Here is a 24,962-nt window from a genome sequence, read left to right on the forward strand (position 1 = left end):
CGAATTTGTAGCATCATTTGAAAAGTCACCCGCTAGAGAATGAAGAGTGCTTGAAACTCCGTATGTCAACATCTCCGTTCGGTGCCACACCCACAAAATGCAGGAGCAACCAGCACTGACCCAATTGAGCCTGGCGTCTTCTATTTCCACATAAACACCGTTTGAAAAAAATAGTCAACAACAAAAGAGATAACGTCCGCAGGAACCTACCACATAGCGAAGGACATATACTATTTGACTTCCTATTATGCAGCTCATTTTTATTTGACACTTATTGAAATATCTTGTGTGACATCATGGACAAAAGTGCACTTTATTTGTTTTAAAATATTGTAGTGGCGTTCTGTACAAAAAGGGCACTTTAATTTAGTGTTGTTTTGATATGTCATCTTAGTGACATCATGCACAAAAGTGCACTAATAGCTTGTTTTAAAATGTCTCTGACAATCTTGCTCTTTCTGTTTTGGAAATGACATGAATGTTTGTGCCACTGCTTAATAACTGTTTAATAAATACAGTTGTGGTAAATTGACTTAGTTGTGGTTTCCCTCTCTGCGTGAAAGTTTAAAATGAGCATATATTAATGCAGTATGAAGAAGAATGTTTTAATGTAGACACATAGAATCATCGTACTGCTGTGATTATATGCATCAAGTGTTCATTCAAGGCTGAGGCAATATATGGAGATATATATCGTGTATCGTGACATGGCCAAAAAATATTGCGATATTAACAAAAGGCCATATCGCCCAGCCCCAACTTGAACTAATCATTCAGAATCATCAGTTTACTTCAATCAATCAATCAAAGTTTATTTATATAGCCCTAAATCACAAGTGTCTCAAAGGGCTGCACATCCTCGGCTCAGATCCCACATCTTGTAATGGATGATTTACTTATGAACCAGAAGAAAACACCTTCGTGAAGATGGACTGTGCAACTTCTGAACAAGTCGCGGCAGAGGAAGCTATTTTTTGCAACACTATTCGGCCGTTCGTGACATTGGACAAGAGAGCTATCATATAATTGTAAATAAACAAAAAAGTTAAATAATTATAGTAAGTTAACGACATGCTTGTGTACGGTCATGTGTTATTGCTGTTCAGAGTTTCCCTAAACATACCGTGCTTGAAAGACGATTGACGAGAATGAGAAATGTTGTGTGTGAAATAATAACATGCGTGTGCATGAGAAAGAGAAATGTGTGGTAATTTAATTGTGGAGAACACAATGTACGAATTAACCGTTTTCTACTGTGCATCTGAGGTCATGATTTGTCTGTAGAGATGTCCCTTATGGCTGATTCGTGCCATTTGTCCTGGCTGTGTCCTGTGTGCTCCCTGTGTAATTCAGACAAATGTCAGCGTATGGTCAGGGGATGAGCTCTGACTAATTGTTGAACATTCTCGGTTCACACTCTCCCATGACACTGCTGATGTGCATGGTCAACCTTTACTGAATGGGACCACGTGAACGACACAAGGCTGCTCACTGCTGGTGGAGAGATGTAGCAGAATACCAATGCAGGTGGTCCTCGTATTGTTTGTGGTTACGACGCAGTCAAATATAAGATTAATACTGTACAAAAAAACTAAACTTGCGAAATATGTAGTCGTTTGTTGGTAGACTAAGGAAGGAGAGCACTTTTGTTCCTGTTCATTGTCTTTTAAACTTTAACTCAATTAAGTTTCCCAAGCCTGAAGCATTCTGTTTGAAGGCAGTGTGTCAAAGAAAAGGAAAGTGTCGTGTAATCAGTATTAGTCTAAATCAGGGGTGTGTAACTCATTTTAGCTCAAGAGCCACATGAAGGAAAATCCAATCCCACGCGGGCCGGTCGGGTAAAATCATGGCATAATAACTTAAAAATAAAGACAACTTCAAATGATTTTCTTTGTCTTACTTTGACCAAAAATAGAACAAGTACATTCTGCAAATGTACATACCGTATTTTTCGGAGTATAAGTCGCTCCGGAGTATAAGTCGCACCGGCTGAAAATGCATAATAAAGAAGGAATATAAGCCGCATTTTTTGGGGAAATGTATTTGATAAAACTAGGGCTGCAACAACTAATCGATTAAATCGATTAAAATCGATTATAAAAAATAGTTGGTGATTAATTTAGTCATCGATTCATTGGATCTATGCTATGCGCATGCGCTGAGGCATTTATTTATTCTTTTAATTGTTTTTTTTTTTTTAATTTTTATAAACCTTTATTTATAAACTGCAACATGTACAAACAGCTGAGAAACAATAATCAAAATAAGTATGGTGTCAATATGCTGGGTTTTTTTTCAATAAAATACTGGAAAGGTTAGAAATTTATGTTGTCTCTTTTATCCGATTATTAATCGATTAATCGAAGTAATAATCGACAGATTAATCAATTATCAAATTAATCGTTAGTTGCAGCCTTAGATAAAACCCAACACCAAGAATAGACATTTGAAAGGCAATCTAAAATAAATAAAGAATAGTGAACAACAGGCTGAATAAGTGTACGTTATATGAGGCATAAATAACCAACTGAGAACGTGCCTGGTATGTTAACGTAACATATTATGGTAAGAGTCATTCAACATATAGAACATGTCACTCCTAATCGCTAAATCCCATGAAATCTTATACGTCTAGTCTCTTACGTGAATGAGCTAAATAATATTATTTGATATTTTACGGTAATGTATTAATAATTTCACACATAAGTCGCTCCTGAGTATAACTTGCACCCCCGGCCAAACTATGAAAAAAAACTGCGACTTATAGTCCAAAAAATACGGTACTACAAATAATCCTTGACGTAAGTTGAAAACTCTGAGGAAAAAATTGGTGCAGTTTAAAAAACACCATGAAGAACACAATGAACTTAGACTTTGTCTCAATGTTTTTACAAAGCCATTAAACTTTCAGAACTTCCTGTTTAGCATTCTAATGTTGGCAGTTTATTAAAAATGTTTGGAAAAGCAATCGATTGTTTCCACAAAACGCCTGTGGTGAAATCCGCATACTGCCACAACACATTCATTTATCATCATTCAAATATTACAATTATAATTAAACATGGTGTCAGTTATCAAAACGACACCATAGCTTTGTGATCTGGCTTTTGTGAACGGAGCCTGGCGGGACTTAAGACCTCGTTTTCATTCCTCCACCTTCTGTAGCCTTTGTTCTGTCTCCATATTCTTTTCTTTGTATTTGTGTCTCTCAGACGTTTCATAGTGCCTTCTTAGATTATATTCTTTCATAACAGCCATACTTTCTCCACACAGAAGACAGACAGGTTTGCCTTTCACCTCCGTGAACATGTATTTTGCCTCGCACCTAGCTTGAAACACCCTGTTCTCACCGTCCACCTTCCGTTTAGCCATTACTGGGGAGGGAGGTTTATGAAAGTTGACATCCGTCCTGAATGCTGATGAATAATGAAGCCGAGGCCAACTTGCGGCACTGCAGTGAGTTCACAGGATACCGTTGCATTGAGGGAAATTGAGTATTGGTGCGTGCAAAACAGCAGCAGACGGGCTGTGGCCTGCGGGCCGGTTCTAATACTAATCAAATATCATCCTGATGGCCATGATCTGGCCTGCGGGCCTTGACTTTGACACCTAGAGTCTAAATCAGGGGTAGGGAACCTATGGCTCTAGAGCCAGTTGTGGCTCTTTTGATGACTGCATCTGGCTCTCAGATAAATCTTAGCTGACATTGCTTAACACGATAAGTAATTAATAATTCAGCTGGTAATCACAGTGTTAAAAATAACGTTCAAAATACAAAACATTCTCATGCATTTTAACCCATCCATCCGTTTTCTACTGCACCTGTTCAAGAAGTCGCATTAATGGTAAGAAGTATTTTATTTATTATTGTTTAGCTTCAGAATAACAATGTTATTAAATAGAATAAGAGACTTATTATACTCTAAAAATGTTGGTCTTACTTAAAAATGCACGCATTTAGTTGTATTCAGTGTTAAAAAATATTATATGGCTCTCACAGAAATACATTTTAAAATATTTGGCTTTCATGGCTCTCTCAGCCAAAAAGGTTCCCGACCCCTGGTCTAAATTATTAGTGTTGTTAAATGCTCACTTGAGAAGTGGATGAGTCCACATCAGCTGCATGCCTGGCCCAAGCTGCTAAAATGGCATTGTTGAACATGTGAAAGGATCTCCTTCTAGAAAATAGACAGCGACAACTAACCAGCATAGTGGTGTCATTATTGAGACTTCCACATCCCAATTAGCCTGTCTCTGCCTCCTTTTCAACTTTCCGTGTGCAAAACAACAACAGGGATAAAAGTAAGGATTTTTTTTAATTATTATTACTTTATTCTATATGTGCTTTGTGTACAATATGACTGACTTATGTGTTCATTTACATACAATTTATGTATAAATTAAGGCTGTCAAGTGGTTAATTTTTTCAATTACGCTCTTAAATTGTGATTAATCACAGGTTGTTATTTGCTTGCATAAATTACATTTATTTAAGAAAATACCCCTATATTTGGATACAAATGCAATTTGGTAGTTAGAATGTCATACAGGAATGTTTTTTAAATGTCTTATTGCAGTGTTTTTCAACCACTAGTGTGCCGTGAGATACAGTCTGGTGTGCCGTGGGAGAATATGTAATTTCACGTATTTGGGTTAAAAATATTTTTTGCAAACCAGTAATAATAATCTGCAATTGTGCCGTTGTTGAGTGTCGGTGCTGTCTAGAGCTCGGCAGAGTAACCGTGTTGTACTCTTCCATATCAGTAGGTGGCAGCAAGTAGCTAATTGCTTTGTAGATGTCGGGAACATGGTTTGTCGTGATCACAATATGCAGACGACAGCGTGCAGGTAAAAAGGTATCTAATGCTTAAACCAAAAACAAACAAAAGGCGAGTGCCGCTAAGAAAAGGTATTGAAGCTTAGGGAAGGCTATGCAAAACGAAACGAAAACTGAACTGGGTGCAAAGTAAACAAAAACAGAATGCTGGACGACAGCAAAGACTTACAGCGTGCGGAGCAGACAGCATCCATCCAAAAAGTACATCCGAACATGACATGACAATCAACAATGTCCCCGCAAAGAAGGATAGCGACAACTTAAATAGCCTTGATTGCTAAAGCAAATCAGGTGCGGAAAATAGCGCTCAAGGAAGACATGAAACTTCTACAGGAAAATACCAACAAAACAGGAAAAGCCACCAAAATAGCAGCGCAAGACAATAACTAAAACACTACACACAGGAAGACACCAAAAAAACTCCAGTACTTTGAGACAAGAGCTATAGTCATGCATGGTTGGTTATTTGTTTGAATTCTTCTCCAACACTTGTGAGAACAACTTTTTATTGTCAATATCAGCTGCTGAGTTTCATTTGTTTATGTTTTCTGCTGGTGGTGTGCCTCCACATTTTTTCAATGAAAAAAATGTGCTTTGGCTCAAAAAAATGTTGAAAAACACTGTCTTATTGAACTGAAAGTCATTGATTTGCTCAAAACTTGGTGACAGTAAGTATTATAAGAATTACTTGCACATTTTGAAAGTATTTGCAATAATATAGCAAATAAGGAGAGAGATAATGTAGTAAACACACATCCATAAACAACTTAACATAGTGCGCCATTTAAATCTGCATTTGCTACTTTAGTAAACAAACATGACAATGTTGATCTCTTATTTATTTATTTTTTTGGTACAATGCGACCCCAGCTTGTTGTGATTATTTACAGATGTTCTCCAGCAGGCAAAATAAATTCACATTCAGCCAGTAGTTGCAAGTTGATGCTCTTACAGTTGGTTTATCCGTGCTGTAACTGTGCCTCTCCAAGGTATTGTACGACAGATTAGCTATGGTGATATGAATGACATCTTCTTGCAGGGCTTGGTCTTCACAGATGTTAGATGTCTTAAATGCAGTGGCTGTCCGTTTAGCAAATAAATACTTTTGACTTAACTTCGTTCTCCTCTGCTTGGACCCCGACTTAAACTAGTTGAAAAACTTATTCGGGTGTTACCATTTAGTGGTCAATTGTACGGAATATGTACTTCACTGTGCAACCTACTAATAAAAGTCTCAATCAATCAATCAATCAATTGTTGTTAACGTAGCATTCATGCTAGCCGCGCCATCCTTGAGTATGACTTTTGCCTTAAGATGGTATTTTAATCTTAAAGTGCGACAATGATAAGAAAGTTTGTTTCTGCAATACCAACAAGTTACCTAAGTTTTATTTAAAGTTCTGTTTTAAAGCGAATTTGGCTGCCTCTCAACGCGATCACAAACCATATAACAAGCCTTAAGCCTCTACCCAGATGTGATTAATCTTCATTTATAATAAAGCATTAATGCGTTAACATTGACAGCCCGAGTATGAATTTTAACTTACACAACAGCTAACACAGGAACTCAAGGGCCACCTGTAGTATGGTCCAAAATAAAAATACACAATATGGACACAAATACATACATACATAAAAAAAAGTAATCAGCTGATAAACTTGATCCCTTAAAGGCCTACTGAAATGACATTTTTTTATTTAAACGGGTATAGCAGATCCATTCTATGTGTCATACTTGATCATTTCGCGATATTGCCATATTTTTGCTGAAAGAATTTAGTATAGAACAACGACGATAAAGTTCGCAACTTTTGGTCGCTGATAAAAAAAAAGCCTTACCTGTACCGGAAGTAGCTTGACGTCAAAAGTTGAAAGTCTCCTCACATTTCCCCATTGTTTACACCAGCAGCGAGAGCGATTCGGACCGAGAAAGCGACGATTAACCCATTAATTTGAGCCAGGATGAAATATTCGTGGATGAGGAACGTGAGAGTGAAGGATTAGAGTGCAGTGCAGGACGTATCTTTTTTCGCTCTGACCGTAACTTAGGTACAAGGGCTCATTGGATTCCACACTCTCTTCTTTTTCTATTGTGGATCACGGATTTGTATTTTAAACCACCTCGGATACTATATCCTATTGAAAATGAGAGTCGAGAACGCGAAATGGACATTCACAGTGACTTTTGTCTCCACGACAATACATCGGTGAAGCACTTTAGCTTCGGAGCTAACGTGATAGCATCGTGCTTAAATGCAGATAGAAACAAAAGACATAAGCCTCTGACTGGAAGGATAGACAGAAGATCAACAATACTACCAAACTCTGGAGCTGTAACCACACGGTTAATGATGTACCTCCTGACAAAGCCTAGCAATGCTGTTGCTAACGACGCCTTTGAAGCTAACTTAGCTACGGGACTCGACAGAGCTATGATAAAAACATTGCTCTCCACCTAGCCAGCTCTCATCTGCTCATCAACACCGGTGCTCACCTGCGTTCCAGCGATCGACGGCGCGACAAAGGACTTCACTCGATCATCGGTGCGGTCAGCGGCTAGCGTCAGATAGCGTCTGCTGGCCAACTCAAAGTTCTCCTGGTTGTGTTGCTGTAGCCAGACGCTAATGCACCGATCACACCTACAGGTTTGTTCTTTGCAGTCTCCATTGTTAATTGAACAAATTGCAAAAGATTCACCAACACAGATGTCCAGAATACTGTGGAATTTTGCGATGTAAACAGAGCTTTTTGTATTGGATACAATGGTGATCGAATACTTCCGTTTCAACTATCGACGTCACGCGCAAACGGCATCATACCTAGACGTTTTCAACCGGAAGTTTCCCGGGAAATTTAAAATTGCACTTTATAAGTTAACCCGGCCGTATTGGCATGTGTTACAATGTTAAGATTTCATCATTGATATATAAACTATCAGACTGCGTGGTCGGTAGTAGTGGGTTTCAGTAGGCCTTTAATGACTAATTTTAATGGGTGATTGTGGGTATAGGTTGGGGTATCTTCTGTTACAACAAAACTGTGCCAGTGCACAATCATGCCTGGATAAGTTTGCTGTAGAACAACTTGAGATCTTTAACCTGCTTAACCCCATTGAACTCCTCAACTATATAATAACAACATGACATCCAACAAAACAAGTGAACTTTCTGGATGAATGGACACACATTTCTACACATACATGCTATAACATCTTGCAGAATGTCTTCTGGAAGAGTGGACTATAAACCTACAACAATTCCATATTTTCTGAATTTGCACTTTCGAAGGGAATAAGCGGTAAAAAATGGATGAATGGATGAATTTGCACTTTGTGTCCTGTGTTTTTTACAGACCGGCAACTCATTTGTGGTCAGGGTCTTTTTTAAAGGCCTAAGAAAAGTATATATTTAAAAACAAATCTGTTATTATTTTTTTTATTATCAACGTATCATTTTCTTCTCACAATATATCGTTTTGCTTTATTTATCATTTGTTGCTGCTTATTTTATTTCTTACAATGTAACACAGGCTGCGTTTTGTACACCCCTTGTTTATTTAAATCAATTAGGCTGCCCTCTCTGAATATTGGAATTTAGTTTGGCAGATTGGTGAACAGTCATTTGAAATAAAGATGAATAAATTAGAGACTTGATGTTGTTTATTAATGGTCTATGCAATGAAGTTACTGTAAAAATAGGCACACAAAGCAAAGTACATTAATATACACATGAAGTGCACATACACGTAGGAAACCTGTTAAATGTTAAAGTTAAGTTTAAACTGGGTAAAAAAGGAATCCAAACATACAGGATAAAGGTTGGCTCTTAAGCCGCTAGCTTAATGTTAATTTATGTTATGTTCTTTAGAACTATCATCACTAACACACATATTCATGACATTTGGAATGCCAGCAATGGCTATTTGGCACTCCCTGCTCCCAGGACCAATCTCCTCAAACATACAGTCATGTATAGATGTACATCATTCTGGAATGGGTTGCCATCTCACATTAATCTCTCACAAAGTAAATTGTCATTCAAGACAGCTTTGAAGATACACCTATTGCAGCTGCCTACATGGCATGAATTTTTAATACTGGTTTTAACTAGCTTTTTATTTTATGTTGTATTTTTCCACTGTATAATGTCTGGTAATGCATGTATTCTTTGTATTTTAATTTAGTATGCTCCTATATGGACCCCAGGAAGACTAGCAGTCGCCTTGGCGTCAGCTAATGGGGATCCATTCAATAAACAATAAACTTGCAATGGACAATCCCATTGACAGGATAATAAAAATTAGCATCATAATTGTTTTAAACTTGGGCAGCATGGTGGAAGAGTGGTTAGTGCGTCTGCCTCACAATACGAAGGTCCTGGGTTCGATCCTGCGCTTGGGATCTTTCGGTGTGGAGTTTGCATGTTCTCTCCGTGACTGCGTGGGTTCCCTCCGGGTACTCCAGCTTCCTCCCACCTCCAAAGACATGCACCTGGGGATAGGCTGATTGGCAACACTTAATTGGCCCTAGTGTGTGAATGTTATCTATCTGTGTGGCGACTTGTCCAGGGTGTACCCCGCCTTCCACCCGAATGCAGCTGAGATAAACTCCAGCACCCCCGCGGCCCTGAACAGGACAAGCGGTAGAAAATGAATGGATGGATTTTTTTTTTAACAGATGATATTTTAACAAAACAAAATTGGCGAGGCAGGGTGGCTCGGTTGGTACAGCGGCTGTGCCAGCAACTTAAAGGGGAACATTATTACCAGACCTATGTAAGCGTCAATATATACCTTGATGTTGCAGAAAAAAGACCATATATTTTTTTAACCGATTTCCGAACTCTAAATGTGTGAATTTTGGCGAATTAAACGCCTTTCTATTATTCGCTCTCGAAGCGATGACGTCACAACGTGACGTCACATTGGGAAGCAATCCGCTATTTTCTTACTTTTGTCGGTGTGTTGTCGGAGGGTGTAACAACACAAACAGGGACGGATTCAAGTTGCACCAGTGGCCCAAAGATGCGAAAATGGCAAGAAATTGGACGAAATTTGTTCAAAATACGAGGGTGTGGGGAAAGCCGACGAAATGGTCAGTCGTTTGTTCCGCACACTTTACCGACGAAAGCTATGCTATGACAGAGATGGCAAGAATGTGTGGATATCCTGCGACACTCAAAGCAGATGCTGACATCAACTCCAAAACTGGACAAATCAGCTTACAGAATATATTAATTGATGAAAACTTTATTCATTACTCGCGGTTTTACATAAATTATTATACATAAACTGTGTTTACCAATAATTTAGCTTAAAAACATTTAAATGCAGACAGCCCTGAAATGGGCTGTCTGCACTCTCAAAGTGCATGTTGTTGCCAAATGTATTTCATATGCTGTAAACCTAGTTCATAGTTGTTAGTTTCCTTTAATGCCAAACAAACACATACCAATCGTTGGTTAGAAGGTGATCGCCAAATTTGTCCTCGCTTTCTCCCGTGTCGCTGGCTGTCGTGTCATTTTTGTCGGTTTCGCTTGCATACGGTTCAAACCGATATGGCTCAATAGCTTCAGTTTCTTCTTCAATTTCATTTTCGCTACCTGCCTCCACACTACAACCATCCGTTTCAATACATGCGTAATCTGTTGAATCGCTTAAGCCGCTGAAATCCGAGTCTGAATCCGAGTCTGAATCCGAGCTAATGTCGCTATACCTTGCTGTTCTATCCGCCATGTTTGTTTGTGTTGGCATCACTGTGTGACGTCACAGGAAAATGGACGGGTGTATATAACGATGGTTAAAATCAGGCACTTTGAAGCTTTTTTTAGGGATATTGCGTGATCGGTAAAATTTTGAAAAAAACTTTGAAAAATAAAATAAGCCACTGGGAACTGATTTTTAATGGTTTTAACCCTTCTGAAATTGTGATAATGTTCCCCTTTAAGGGATTCCAGGGTCGATCCCGGCTTCCGCCATCCTAGTCACAGCTGTTGTGTCCTTCAGCAAGACACTTTACCCACTTGCTCCCAGTGCCACCCACACTGGTTTAAAATGTCGCTTAAAGATGTAGATAATGAGTTTCACTGTGTATAGCGCTTTGAGTCTCATATATAGATATAATGGAAAGAGAGAATAGAGACATATAACAACAAATAGATTTCCACATCGAGTCATCGAACCCAGTGGAAACGAACATTGATGCTAACTTTTGTACTACAGTACTTGGCCAGTCTGTTGCTCTGCAGTGTGTGCTGATTACTGTATCTAAAGAAACCTATTGTCAAACCTCAAACTCTAATTTGAAGTAATACAAAATGTTTTTCACAAAAGTATATGAACATATGTAAAGTACTACTACTGATGATGATGTTGTCAACACTAACCATGTTCTGTTTGTGTGATTATTGCTCTGCAGTATAAGGGCCAGGCCAACCTCCATGTGTTTGAGGACTGGTGCGGCTCCTCTATTGCCCAACTCCGAAAAAACCTTCACTTTCCCCTCTATCCTCACGTAAGTAGTAAGTGAGTAAGTGTGTGTGCTGACTCTTCTTTTACAAATTGATTGGAATGTATCTGCTGTATTATTAATGCAATTATCAATTGTTGGAAAGAAGGCAGACTCTGAAATACAAAGTTAACATTTGCCTCAGGATTTTGTCAGTCAATGGTAGCGAGTAATCGGGTCATTCTAGGCAGTTTGCTGATGTTCGGGCATAAAAATAGTTCAAGCTGCAGATGATGGGATTTTATTTTATGACCACGGGATTCCCATATGAAGAGATTAAAACTCATGACATCTGCTGCAGCTCGCCAGCAGTAGATTCAATCACCCCTGTACGCTGCGCAGAAAAGCCTAGCCACTAATGTTAGCCTGTAAAAATCATTACTGTTCAATAAATCATGTTGTGCACCTTTTATGTAAGTGGGCATTTCAGTCCATTGCTTTATCGCACAATGGCAGAACCGCATGCAAATATCTGGGTTTGATGTTTTCAGCGCACATCCTGCTCCAAATCTGCGAGTGATAGCGCCATGGCTGGTAAACGATATTATGTAACATGCTCCTGAGAGCCAGCTGCATCTGCAGTGGACTTTTTTTTTAAACTTTTTTTTAAAGTACAAACCCCGTTTCCATATGAGTTGGGAAATTGTGTTAGATGTAAATATAAACGGAATACAATGATTTGCAAATCATTTTCAACACATATTCAGTTGAATATGCTACAAAGACAACATATTTGATGTTCAAACTGATAAACATTTTTTTTTTTGCAAATAATCATTACCTTTAGAATTTGATGCCAGCAACACGTGACAAAGAAGTTGGGAAAGGTGGCAATAAATACTGATAACGTTGAGGAATGCGCATCAAGCACTTATTGGGAACGTCCCACAGGTGAACAGGCAAATTGGGAACAGGTGGGTGCCATTATTGGGTATAAAAGTAGATTCCATGAAATGCTCAGTCATTCACAAACAAGGATGGGGCGAGGGTCACAACTTTGTCAACAAATGCGTGAGCAATTTGTTGAACAGTTTAAGAAAAACCTTTCTCAACCAGCTATTGCAAAGAATTTAGGGATTTCACCATCTACGGTTTGTATAATCATCAAAGGGTTCAGAGAATCTGGAGAAATCACTGCACGTAAGCAGCTAAGCCCGTGACCTTCGATCCCTCAGGCTGTACTGCATCAACAAGCAACATCAGTGTGTAAAGGATATCACCACATGGGCTCAGGAACACTTCAGAAACCCACTGTCAGTAACTACAGTTGGTCGCTACATCTGTAAGTGCAAGTTAAAACTCTCCTATGCAAGACAAAAACCGTTTATCAACAACACCCAGAAACGCCGTCGGCTTCGCTGGGCCTGAGCTCATCTAAGATGGACTGATGCAAAGTGGAAAAGTGTTCTGTGGTCTGACGAGTCCACATTTCAAATTGTCTTTGGAAACTGTGGACGTCGTGTCCTCCGGACCAAAGAGGAAAAGAACCATCCGGATTGTTATAGGCGCAAAGTTGAAAAGCCAGCATCTGTGATGGTATGGGGGTGTATTAGTGCCCAAGACATGGGTAACTTACACATCTGTGAAGGCGCCATTAATGCTGAAAGGTACATACAGGTTTTGGAGCAACATATGTTGCCGTCCAAACAACGTTACCATGGACGCCCCTGCTTATTTCAGCAAGACAATGCCAAGCCACGTGTTACATCAACGTGGCTTCATAGTAAAAGAGTGCAGGTACCAGACTGGCCTGCTTGTAGTCCAGACCTGTCTCCCATTGAAAATGTGTGGCGCATTATGAAGCCTGAAATACCACAACGGAGACCCCGGACTGTTGAACAACTTAAGCTGTACATCAAGCAAGAATGGGAAAGAATTCCACCTGAGAAGCTTAAAAAATGTGTCTACTCAGTTCCCAAACGTTTTTTGAGTGTTGTTAAAAGGAAAGGCCATGTAACACAGTGGTGAACATGCCCTTTTCCAACTACTTTGGCACGTGTTGCAGCCATGAAATTCTAAGTTAATTATTATTTGCAAAACAAAAATAAAGTTTATGAGTTTGAACATCAACTATCTTGTCTTTGTAGTGCATTCAATTGAATATGAGTTGAAAAGGATTTGCAAATCATTATATTCAGTTTATATTTACATCTAACACAATTTCCCAACTCATATGGAAAAAATAACCCTTTTTATAAGAAAAACACTAAAACAGAGAAGAGGAATGAATTGATCATGCTTACAATGCTGCACAATTTAAGAGTGAAATCATTTCACTGCAGCCTAGCTACTGTATCTTAAAACTTTCATGCACACCAAATGTAAACAGTATTTTTGAAAATATTACATTCAGTGAGGAATGTCTCTATCCTTTAAGCCTGATATATCTACTTCATCGTATATACAACTTTTGGTTAAAAAGAATTGCACCACCTCTGGCTTTTATAACAGGTTACAGTCACTGAGGCATTGACCTAATGAGTGACAAACTGTACTCTTCATCAATCTCACTCCAACTTTATTTGAATGCTGTTGTCAGATCAGCTTTGCAGGTTGGAGTCTTGTCATGGACCATTTTCTTCAATTTACACCACACATTTTTATTTGGATTGAGATCTGGACTATTTGTAGGCCATGACATTTACCTTAAGTAAATTTCTTCAAAGAAAGTTTTCACAGTTTTTGCTCCATGGCAAGATGCATTGTCATCTTGAAAAATGATGTCCCAATCACCAACATTCTTTCGATTGATGGAGTCCAAAATGTCAATGTAAACTTGTACATTTATTGAAGTTGTAATGACAGCCATCTTTCTAGAGCCTGACATGCAGCCCCATTTTGTCAATGACTGTAGAAATGTGCATGTTTTCTTCAGGCAGTTGTCTTCAAAAATCTCAGTGGAACGGGGCCAAACAAAAGTTACAGCATAATCACCTTGCCCAATGCAGATCTGTGATTCATCACTGAATATGACTTTCATCCAGTCAGCCATAGTTCACAATTACCTTTTCTTACACCATTATGACTTAACTTTTTCTGTTTAGATGTTAATGAAAGCTTTTCTTTAGCTTTTCTGTATTTAAATCTCATTTACTTTAGGGGGGTTCTTATAGTTCAGTCACAGACGGTGACTCCTGTTTCCGCCCATGTGTTCATTTGTTTTGCTGTGCAATTTCTCTTTTCAAGATATATTGCTTTTTTTTTGCTTTTTTTTTTTTTACCTTTTGATGTTTTCCATGGTCAGTACACCGCAAAAAGTCAGTGTTCAAAAACAAGAAAAAAAAAATACAAAAATGAGGGGTATTTTATTTGAACTAAGCAAAATTATCTGCCAATAGAACAAGAAAATTTGGCTTGTCAAAACAAGTAAAATTAGCTAACTTCAATGAACCCCAAAATACCTTAAAATAAGAATATTCTTACTAATAACAAGTGCACTTTTCTTGGTAGAAAAAAAAAGAGACCTTTTTACTCAATACGTTGAAAATTATTCTTAAATTAAGTAAATGCTAGTGCCATTATCTTGACATAATGATATGCGCTCGGCATTACATTTCTTGAAACCAGCAAACTTATACTAAAAACGAATGTATTGTTCTTAATGGAAAGGCAACAAGGCAACCGCTTGTTACTCTCAGGGTCTCCGAGCTGCTCAGGTAAATCATATAGTCTAAAAATGCATTTTTCCATCGATAACATGACATCATCGCTCCAAGTGCGTGCTCTTTCAGTCAATTAGTGCGCATATATACAGCCTGGTCCCTGGCCAAAAAATTTTAAATTGTAATTTTGAAGAATTTATCTGAATGTGCATGAACTATTTCTGTTCAAAAAGTTAGAAGTGTCACATGTTAAATTTTCAAATATTAATTGTCAGTTTACTGTACTGTACCAACTGTACTACTAAATGAGTACATATTTTCTATTGTTTCATTGAAAATAAAACAGCAAAGTCTATTTGGCCGTCATCCGTTTTAATTATGAGACACAATTGTGTCAAAGTCATGATTTTTTTTTTTATGCTTGAAATAAGAAATTATTACTTTAAAAACGTAGTTTTATACTTGTGAGTGTTGATGACACGGCTTTGCAACACTTGATATTCTAGTTTCAAGCATGTTTTTACTCAATATAGGTCATAAAATCTCAGCAACAAGCTGTAATATCTTACTGAGATAATTTAGGACCAAAACCCTTAAAACAAGTAAAACACTCTAACATAAAATCTGCTTAGTGAGAAGAATTATCTTATCAGACAGAAAATAAGCAAATATCACCCTTATTTGAGATACTTAATCTTACTTAGATTTCAGTTTTTGCAGTGTATCCTTGCCTTTTACAACTTTTCCATGTTGTTTGTACATGGTCCAGATTTTAGACACAGCTGACTGTAAACAATCAACATATTTTGCAACAGTGTGTGATGACTTACCTTCTTGAAGAAGTTTGCTAATCCTTTCCTTTGTTTCAATTGACATATTATGTATTGGAGCCATGATTCATTTCAAACCACCTGGTGCAACAGAGAACACTCCTTTTTAACTGCAGAACAGATTTCATCTGATGCAGCTTTGAACATGTACAGGGTGATTCCATAATTTCCTAATCATTTTATATTTTTCTACACTCTGCTTGATCTAAAAAAAAAAGTAACTGTTACTGAATACAACAATTTACAGTGTTGATTTTTTTAAGTGTTTCTTAAAGCCAGAAATGTATCATTTAAAATGACCCTAGTGTGTGAATGTTGTCTGTCTATCTGTGTTGGCCCTGCGATGAGGTGGCGACTTGTCCAGGGTGTACCCCGCCTTCCGCCCAAATGCAGCTGAGATAGGCTCCAGCACCCCCCGGGACCCCACAAGGGACAAGCGGTAGAAAATGGATGGATGGATAGTTTCGTGTCATGTCTGTCATCTGTTTTTGTCTTAACAAACTTAAACAACATCTGCCAATCTGGTGATTCCTTAATTTTTTCAAAGAGGTTGTAGAAGTCTCTCTTTCACACACTTTTTCTTACTGACTGGACATGGGTTCACTCACATTATTTTTAATTTTTTTCTACTTTTTATTAAGGCTGAAACGACGCGTCGACGTAGTCGACGTCATCGGTTACGTAAATACGTCGACGCCGTTTTTATGCTTCGACGCGTCGCATATTTACGTCACACTGCCGTCATGGCGGAGCGCAAAGCAGATTATGCGAGCGGTGCGAGCGAGGGAAAAAAAGCACGCCAAAAGTCGTCAAAAGTGTTAGAGTATTTCAATAAACGGCCTAATAATGTTGTAGCGGTGAACAGCTGTCTCGTCAGCTGACGCGCGAGCTCGCAACCGTGGCTGTTTAGCAACCAGCCAAACCCCACTTAATAAAATTATATTTTATCTTAGAGCACATCCGCATCCCTATTCACCTAGGCAACCCCAGGAAATGTATATAATTCGGCATTATTTCAGCCAGTCGGCTTATATGATCAGAGCCGATCAGTTTACGTTCACGCGCAGGTATAACGCGGCGCGCTCCTGTCTCATCTGCTGGTGCGCGAGCCCAGTAATTAGACAGCTTTGTCAAATCATGGAGTACAAAAGACGCCAGCGCAGAGTGGAGAAAGGTTTAGTTCATTACAGATAACCCAGAGTTGTGCCAAAAGTATGTAAGATTTAATATTTCTCTCCGTGGGGTTGCGCTGGTGAGATTGGGGGGTTGTGTGCATGTAGCGTGCATGTAGCGTGCTTAATCTGGAGGCTAAATACACACAGTGTGTTATGTAACTGTTGTTTAGTGTTGATATTCTTTGCTTAGTTTGATAAATGTTGGAGCAGTTTGCTTCATCAGGAGGGTGAAGTCGCTCAACTTAAAGTGTTGGATTTAACTGTGTTGGATCATTGGCTGCTGGTGAGGGCATAGAAAAAGGGGCATTTTTCTACCAGTAGACAGCGTTTAAGATTGAGTGTTTCACTGCTAAATTAATAATATATTTATATTGAATATGGATTTTAAATATGTATCTAAATAGGTGGTTACTTGGTTAGGTATTTATGTATTTGCATATTGGGTTTTCTGTTGCATTTATCTATTGTGTTTCTGGGTTTAAATGTATTTTATATGTATCTTGGTGCATTTATGTTGAGACAATTTATTTAAAGTCTGTTTTAACTTAAAGGGAAAAGATGTGTCCATTTTCTTGCACTTGTTTAATGGTTAAGAGTTTGATAGCCTAATTAATAGTTGTAAATTATGGGATTGATAATTGATTGATTTTTTACAGCATGTTAATCTTGTGGTGTTTTGTCCTTAAAGGTTTTTCACCTACTAAAGAAGCTAAAGGCTTCTAAAGGCTACTAAAGACAGCTAATGACAGCTAAAGAAACTAAAGTCTACTAGCACGGCTAAAGACTGCTAAAAAGACTAAAGAAGAAAAAGGAAGCTGTTTTTTCGTTGGAAAAACTGTTGCAAACTAAAGGAAAATAAAAGGAAAAAGTAACTACGGTCTGGTCTTTTGAGTGAAATCCAGAAGCCACATTCAGCATTGGTACATCCCTTCAAGTGTGGGATAAGCACAGCGAAAAAAGCAAAACACTTGACAGTTGTTGTATGCACACTGTGTCGAGCGGAAATGGCCTATCATAGCAGCACAACGGCTATGAACGAACATTTGAAAAGAAAACACTCGACAGCGTTCTTGCCATCACCATCAACTAGTCAATCGTCCGCGTGAGTATACGTTGTCATCATTACACAAAAACATGAATGTGTCATTTGTATCTGCGTTGTAAATTCATAAACTTAAACACTGTTTCGCTCTGAGAGGCGCGTTTGGCGTGCCTGTTCAGTGTTTACAAAGACGCGCTCCTCTTTAACGCTAACGTTAATTAGTTGTGCAAATACCTTTTACAACATTAACAGTTACATATACTATGTACAAACGAACAATTAACTTTCACTTTAATCATACTATCATTGTTGTGTTATTAAGCAAAATAAGCAATACTTTTACTTTTGTTGAAATGTTTACACTGTTACAGAATATTTCGCTTTGCACTTTTTTGTATTGGATGTTTATCTTTATTTTTGCACATTTTAAAGCAAAATAAGCAATACTTTTACTTTAGAAATGCTTATACTATTGCAGAATATTAAGATTTGCACTGGATGTTTACTTTTATATTTGCACATTAAAAAGCAAATAAGCTACTTTTAATTTTGTTAAACGTTAAAAGTTTTAAATGTTTACATTGTTACAGAATATTTTGTCATGTTGTTGTCAATGTTGACTGAGTGGCCATACTTTTTTTTTTGTAAATAAAAGTCATGCCTTTTGAAAAAACTGGCCTACATTTATTTTTTCATCTTCATTTTAAATAAAAAAAAAAATCGGTAAAAGGAAAAATAATATATAGATTAATCGAAAAAATAATCTATGTATTAACCGATTAATCGAAAAAATAATCTATAGATTAATCGATAGAAAAATAATCGTTAGCTGCAGCCTTACTTTTTATGCTTTCTGACACAGACCAGAACGACAGTGAAGAAGCTGGCCGTTGCCCCGAAGTGGAAGAATTATGGCCTGAGAATCTTTGGATTCCTTCACCCTTACAGAGACGGTAAGCAGGTCATCTAATTATCGAGTCTCTTTTCTGTCGCTTCAGGCCTTCGAGTGAGCAGCCTTCAAATTAATATAGCCCATCTTAACAGCTCTTCCAAGTGGTTGGAGATCAGTCCTGGAGTCAATCCATGTTTTATTAGGGCTCAGTGGCCGGCATCTCATAGGCTGATCTCTCTCCAGTACCCTAAAACCCACGTACTTCTGGTGTTACTATGGCAACAGAGAAGCCTTAACACCCTGGGAGACAAATGATAGAACATGAAGACATAAATTACATTATCATCCATTTTGAAACATATCCATCTTTTAAGTGTTTTAACAATCGTAGGCGTGCCCAGAGAGGTTTAGAGTGAACAAACAATTGAGTGTAATGCATGTGTGAGATGTGAACGCAATCAGATCATTAGAATCAGAATCAGAAATACTTTATTAATCCCCGAGGGGGAATTAAAATTTTCAGCACAATCCCATTCAAGATCAGACTAGCTGAACTAGTTTTGTGTATGTATCTATAGATACATACAGAGATCCCGCCATTCATACCACATTACATGCTTGCGGTCTACTGTTGGTGACTACTTTGCTTTTTAACAGAGCCAGTGCAAGTACCTAATGACTACTACAACGCTAAGTACTGTGCATGCACAATCTAATAAAATCATATGTAATCATTAAAGCAAAAACCCTAACTCTAAAATAATAACAAAAAAATGAATCACTATTTCTCCCAATGGTAAATAATCCTACAAAACGTTCCCTAATACAGACAGTGATCCTAATCACTCCCAAAATCTAATCACATGTTTTTTATTTCATTTTGGACATGTCCTAACAGATAAACCCACAGCTTCACTGCTTCATCTATAAAAATTCCTCCTCAGGCAACAGGGACAAAAAAGGATTATCATCCAGTATTGAAACTACTGGTAATTTTGAATGGTATAGATCAGGGGTCCCCAAACTTTTTGACTCGGGGGCCGTGATGATGTCACGTTATCTATGGAAAAATGCATCTTTAGACAATGTGATTTGCCTGAGCAACCTAGGAGATGCCGAGAGTAACAAGGGGTAGAAAAATTGGTCACTGGCGGGATGTACCGGCCCGCGGGCCGTAGTTTGGGCACCCCTGGTAAAGATAGAAGATTTTTTGGCAGCGGACACATGTCATTTTTTTAAGTAAGAGATGACTCTTACCTGCTGACAGTTTCAGCTGACACTTGGGATGTGTCTAAAAACAGCTGGCCGGGCCAGGAAACTTTCAAAATAAAGTTCCCCGAACCAGCCATATTTATTTTGAAAGTTTCCCCACCTGGCCAGCTGTTTTTGGACACGTCATACCAGAAAGCTCCAACAGCTTCCACAAAGGCCAAAGTTTCATAGAGAAAATAGTAAAATGGCAGAATAACGTTCATTTTAAAGGGCAACATTATCACAATTTCAGAATTGTTAAAACCATTAAAAATCAGTACCCAGTGGTTTATTATATTTTTCGAAGGTTTTTTCAAAATTTTACCCATCACGCAATATCCCTAAAAAAAGCTTCAAAGTGCCTGATTTTAACCACCCGTCCATTTTCCTGTGACGTCACATAGTGAAGCCAACACAAACAAACATGGCGGAAAGAACAGCAAGCTATAGCGACATTAGCTCGGATTCAGACTCGGATTTCAGCGGCTTAAGCGATTCAACAGATTACGAATGTATTGAAACGGATGGTTGTAGTGTGGAGGCAGGTAGCGAAAACGAAATTGAAGAAGAAATTGAAGCTATTGAGCCATATCGGTTTGAACCGTATGCAAGCGAAACCGACAAAAACGACACGACAGCCAGCAACACGGGAGGAAGCGAGGACGAATTCGGCGATCGCCTTTTAACCAACAAATGGTATGTGTTTGTTTGGCATTAAAGGAAACTAACAACTATGAACTAGGTTTACAGCATATGAAATAGATTTGGCAACAACATGCACTTTGAGAGTGCAGACAGCCCAATTTTCATCAATTAATATATTCTGGAGACATACCCTCATGTCAGCAGGCCAGGGAAGCTAGGGTCGATATTCTTCTCTTGATCATCTTCGGTGTGAGCCAAGACATCCAGGGGGTTTAGCTCGCTCGTCTGCGGGAACAAACTGCCTCCATTGCTTGCCGTGCTACCGTGGTCCTTTGTCCCTGAATTGCTCACACACTCCGGCAGATTCAATGGGGGTCTGGTGGCAGATTTCTTTGACTTTATCGTTGGAAATGCATCTGCTTTGAGTGTCGCAGGATATCCACACATTCTTGCCATCTCTGTCGTAGCATAGCTTTCGTCGGTAAAGTGTGCGGGACAAACGTCCAATTTCTTGCCACTTTCGCATCTTTGGGCCACTGGTGCAACTTGAATCCGTCCCTGTTCGTGTTGTTACACCCTCCGACAACACACCGACGAGGCATGATGTCTCCAAGGTACGGAAAACAGTTGAAAAAACGGAAAATAACAGAGCTGATTTGACTCGGTGTTTGAGAAAATGGCGGATTGCTTCCCGATGTGACGTCACGTTGTGACGTCATCGCTCCGAGAGCGAATAATAGAAAGGCGTTTAATTCGCCAAAATTCACCCATTTAGAGTTCGGAAATCGGTTAAAAATATATATGGTCTTTTTTCTGCAACATCAAGGTATATATTGACGCTTACATAGGTCTGGTGATAATGTTTCCCTTTAACAGAGTTGACACGAGCCACTGTAGATAAATTAAGTAATGACGATCAAAATCTCTCTGAATTCTGGACAACAGTGGAAAGTTGGCTTTATAAAGCTCTGCAAACGTGTGTGTGACCTGTACACCCAAGTATGTGAAACCTTGCCAGGCAATTTTTAAGGGAAAATTGTGCAGTGGATATTTTGTATGATGTGCAGGCACATCATTCGATATATTGAAAAGACGTCGAAGATTAGAAAAGGAGTTTCTATTCCAAATGAACCCGGTTTGATCCGCATTAATAATAGAAGGGATAAAAGTATCCAGACGTATAGCCAGCAGTTTGGATGATAATTGAAAGTCCACATTTAACAGACTAATAGAATGATTCGAAGTGCACGACAAAGTTTCCTTCCCTTTTTTCAAGAGGAAATAAGTTGAAGCTTGGCTCAGCGTTTGCGGGAGGCGGCTAGATTCAAACGATTTGATGTACATGTCCAATAATAGAGGGGATAGCATATGCCAAATTTTTTGGAAAATTCTGCAGGATAGCCATCTGGTACCGGGGATTTCGGTTTTGTAGTGATAACGCTGCAACATTTAATTCCGCAGCAGTAATTTGTCCCTCTGACTCTACCGCAAACCGAATGTATGTGCAGATTGGCAAAACATTATTGATCTCAAGATCATCCGTATCTATACCTGAATCGGATTGAATCTGCAGAATATATTGAGCCAGATAAATTCTACTACATTACGTTACAAGGCTGAACCTCTGTGTGTATGCAGTTAAAGTTAAAGTTAAAGTACCAATGGTGGCCTCCACTCCCCGCAGCCAGACGGGAAGACCACCCCACTAACAACCAGGCCCCCACAAGTCCAACCCCCCAGGCTCCTCCTCCTGAGGGAAGAGAAAGAGAAAAAAAAAAAATCACAGACACGCTGACACACAAGGTCACCACCCCAGCAGCTGGCCGCCTTGCAGCGCAGCAAAATACCCTGCAGTCCACCGAGCTGCCACGATAGATGCGGGGACTAGATGCAGCAGGCCCCAACCAAGACAGGCATCCGAAAGGGGTGGACGATAAGACCCAGGGGCCCCAGACACGCAGGCCAGCTGAAGTAGGCTGAGGTGCCGACTCCCGCCGGACAAGCAGGCTCCAAGAGCGCCCCCCCAAAAAATGTAATGAATAAATAAATATATATACCGTATTTTTCGGAGTATAAGTCGCACCGGAGTGTAAGTCGCACCTGCCGAAAATGCATAATAAAGAAGGAAAAAAACATATATAAATCGCACTGGAGCCCGGCCAAACTATGAAAAAAACTGCGACTTATAGTCAGAAAAAAACGGTGTATATATATATATATATATATATATATATGTATATATATATATATATATATACATACATACATACACACACACACACATATATATACATATATTTATACACACACATACATATTACAATATTATTTTACTTGGTTAGCAACATAGTTAAAAAAGTTATGGACATATTTTGATTAAACTTAAAAACCGGTGATTAGATGCGCAGAGTGATCTTGATTACCATCTGGATTCAATATTTTTTTAATGGTTCTTTACTATTTGGAGATAGGGCCTTGTGGAGGTCTGCGCTTTGAGTGTTTTTCTAGATTTTCTATGCTCCTCGTCGCATTTATCCTGGACTCAATTCTCCAGTGTTGTCACATAATCAACAATAATAGTATTGTTCAGTGGAATTCCTTAAACCACTTTATTTATCATCATATAACATGATTTTCGATCTATCCATCTATTTCTTCTCAGGGGATTTCCAGTTCTCGGTATCATCTGATGATAATTCAGAGTTCTGGCTGAGTCCTGATGAGAGCCCCCTCAACGCCCGGCTGCTGGTATTTGTGGGACAGGTAAGGAACAAACTGCCACAATTACCTATACAAGGTCTCGAACACAGATAGAAATACATACTCTAGTTTGCAGGCTTTCCGTGAATCCTCTAAGTCGTTTTTGATATGCTATTGCTTAGCGACAATGTTTTGCTACAGAAAGGAAGCGGATCACATGAGGCCTCAAACTTTTCAAAGTGCATAAACACTTGCCGGGAATTACAAGTTGTAGGAAAGCCTCTCTGGAGTGATGCACACAGGCAGTCTTTATCATGTGACTATACAATGAGATTCGATGGTGCGTTTTAACATTCAGACTGAGGTTGCCTGGTGGATCTGAATTATGTCGGTGACGCGGACACAATGCAGATACTGGAAACGACTCTTAGAAGTTTCTTTCTTCTGGAATTAAAGCATCTGATGTTTCGTAGAACATGAAACATGCATAATGGAATATCATCTGTTCTGTCAGTAATTGGGCAGACACAATAAACAGAAAGGGCACCAAGAATTTAACCTTGTTCTTCTTTATGGATTTCACATTCACCCAACACCAAAAAGACCAAATGTTGTTGTTTTTTTGCATCTGACAGCCAATGTGCCAATCTTCATCAATAAAGTCTCCCGAGTAAAATCTTCTGAATAAATTCACAAAGGAAAGCAGGTTGAAGGTCAACGTGCCACATATGAAATGTTCGAGTCAAGTGCGTTTGAGAGTAAAAGGTCCATCCTCGGAATCATCTGTATTCCAACAAGATGTGACATGTCACCAGGTTTCGTGGGAGCTGAGATTAATTAGCAAGCAGTGAATATTGATGTGACATTTAACAGTGGTGAAATATGATGTTGGGGAAGCGCAGCCGTGGCAAAAGATCATTCATTTTGCCAAAGGCTGTCAGACTGCCTTGCTTCCTCCTTTCTTCAGAGTCTCATTGTCTTTCTGATCCACACCCCTGTTCTCATCACCCATCTGCTTTCATGGATACACAAAAGAAGAAATAGGGCGTGCACGATAAAAATGCTTTTGTTATTGATTTAAAGCATTTTGGAAATTGTCTGTTCTGTACGTTCTAAAGCACCACATGCTGGGTAAGTGTGAGCGCACTGATTGACACAATAAGAAGATGTGGGCGAAGCACATGCATGCATGCTTGCAAACTAGACGAGTCATAGAATGACCGAGCGGTGTGGCTCAGGAGGTAGCGTGGCAGTCCAGTAACCACAGGCCTCTGGTTCGATTCCCACTTCCTCCATGTCTAAGGGCAAGACAGTTCACCAACTTTGCCCCCAGGTTCTCCTGCACATAGCAGCTTCACTGACCAAGATGCTCGAGATGATGTTTTTTTCCTCCCTTGCTGATAGCTGGCTCATTTTATAATGGACATTTTTTAATCGACAATTTTTTCACCGTCCGCAGCACTTATTTATTTCTCACTCAATG

The 24,962-nt window shown here is 38.9% G+C and overlaps 1 protein-coding gene across 1 annotated transcript in view; it reads left to right on the forward strand.

The window, feature by feature from the left end:
* Positions 1–24,962, forward strand: part of b4galnt4a (beta-1,4-N-acetyl-galactosaminyl transferase 4a) — a 397,542-nt gene that overhangs the window by 258,819 nt on the left and 113,761 nt on the right. The window contains exons 4-6 of the mRNA XM_061970004.1: positions 11,253–11,348; positions 18,854–18,944; positions 23,442–23,542. Coding sequence (XP_061825988.1) covers positions 11,253–11,348; positions 18,854–18,944; positions 23,442–23,542 — 288 coding nt within the window. The remainder of the gene's footprint in view (positions 1–11,252; positions 11,349–18,853; positions 18,945–23,441; positions 23,543–24,962) is intronic.

This window comes from Nerophis lumbriciformis, linkage group LG10 (assembly GCF_033978685.3).
Source record: "Nerophis lumbriciformis linkage group LG10, RoL_Nlum_v2.1, whole genome shotgun sequence".
Lineage (NCBI taxonomy): Eukaryota > Metazoa > Chordata > Actinopteri > Syngnathiformes > Syngnathidae > Nerophis > Nerophis lumbriciformis.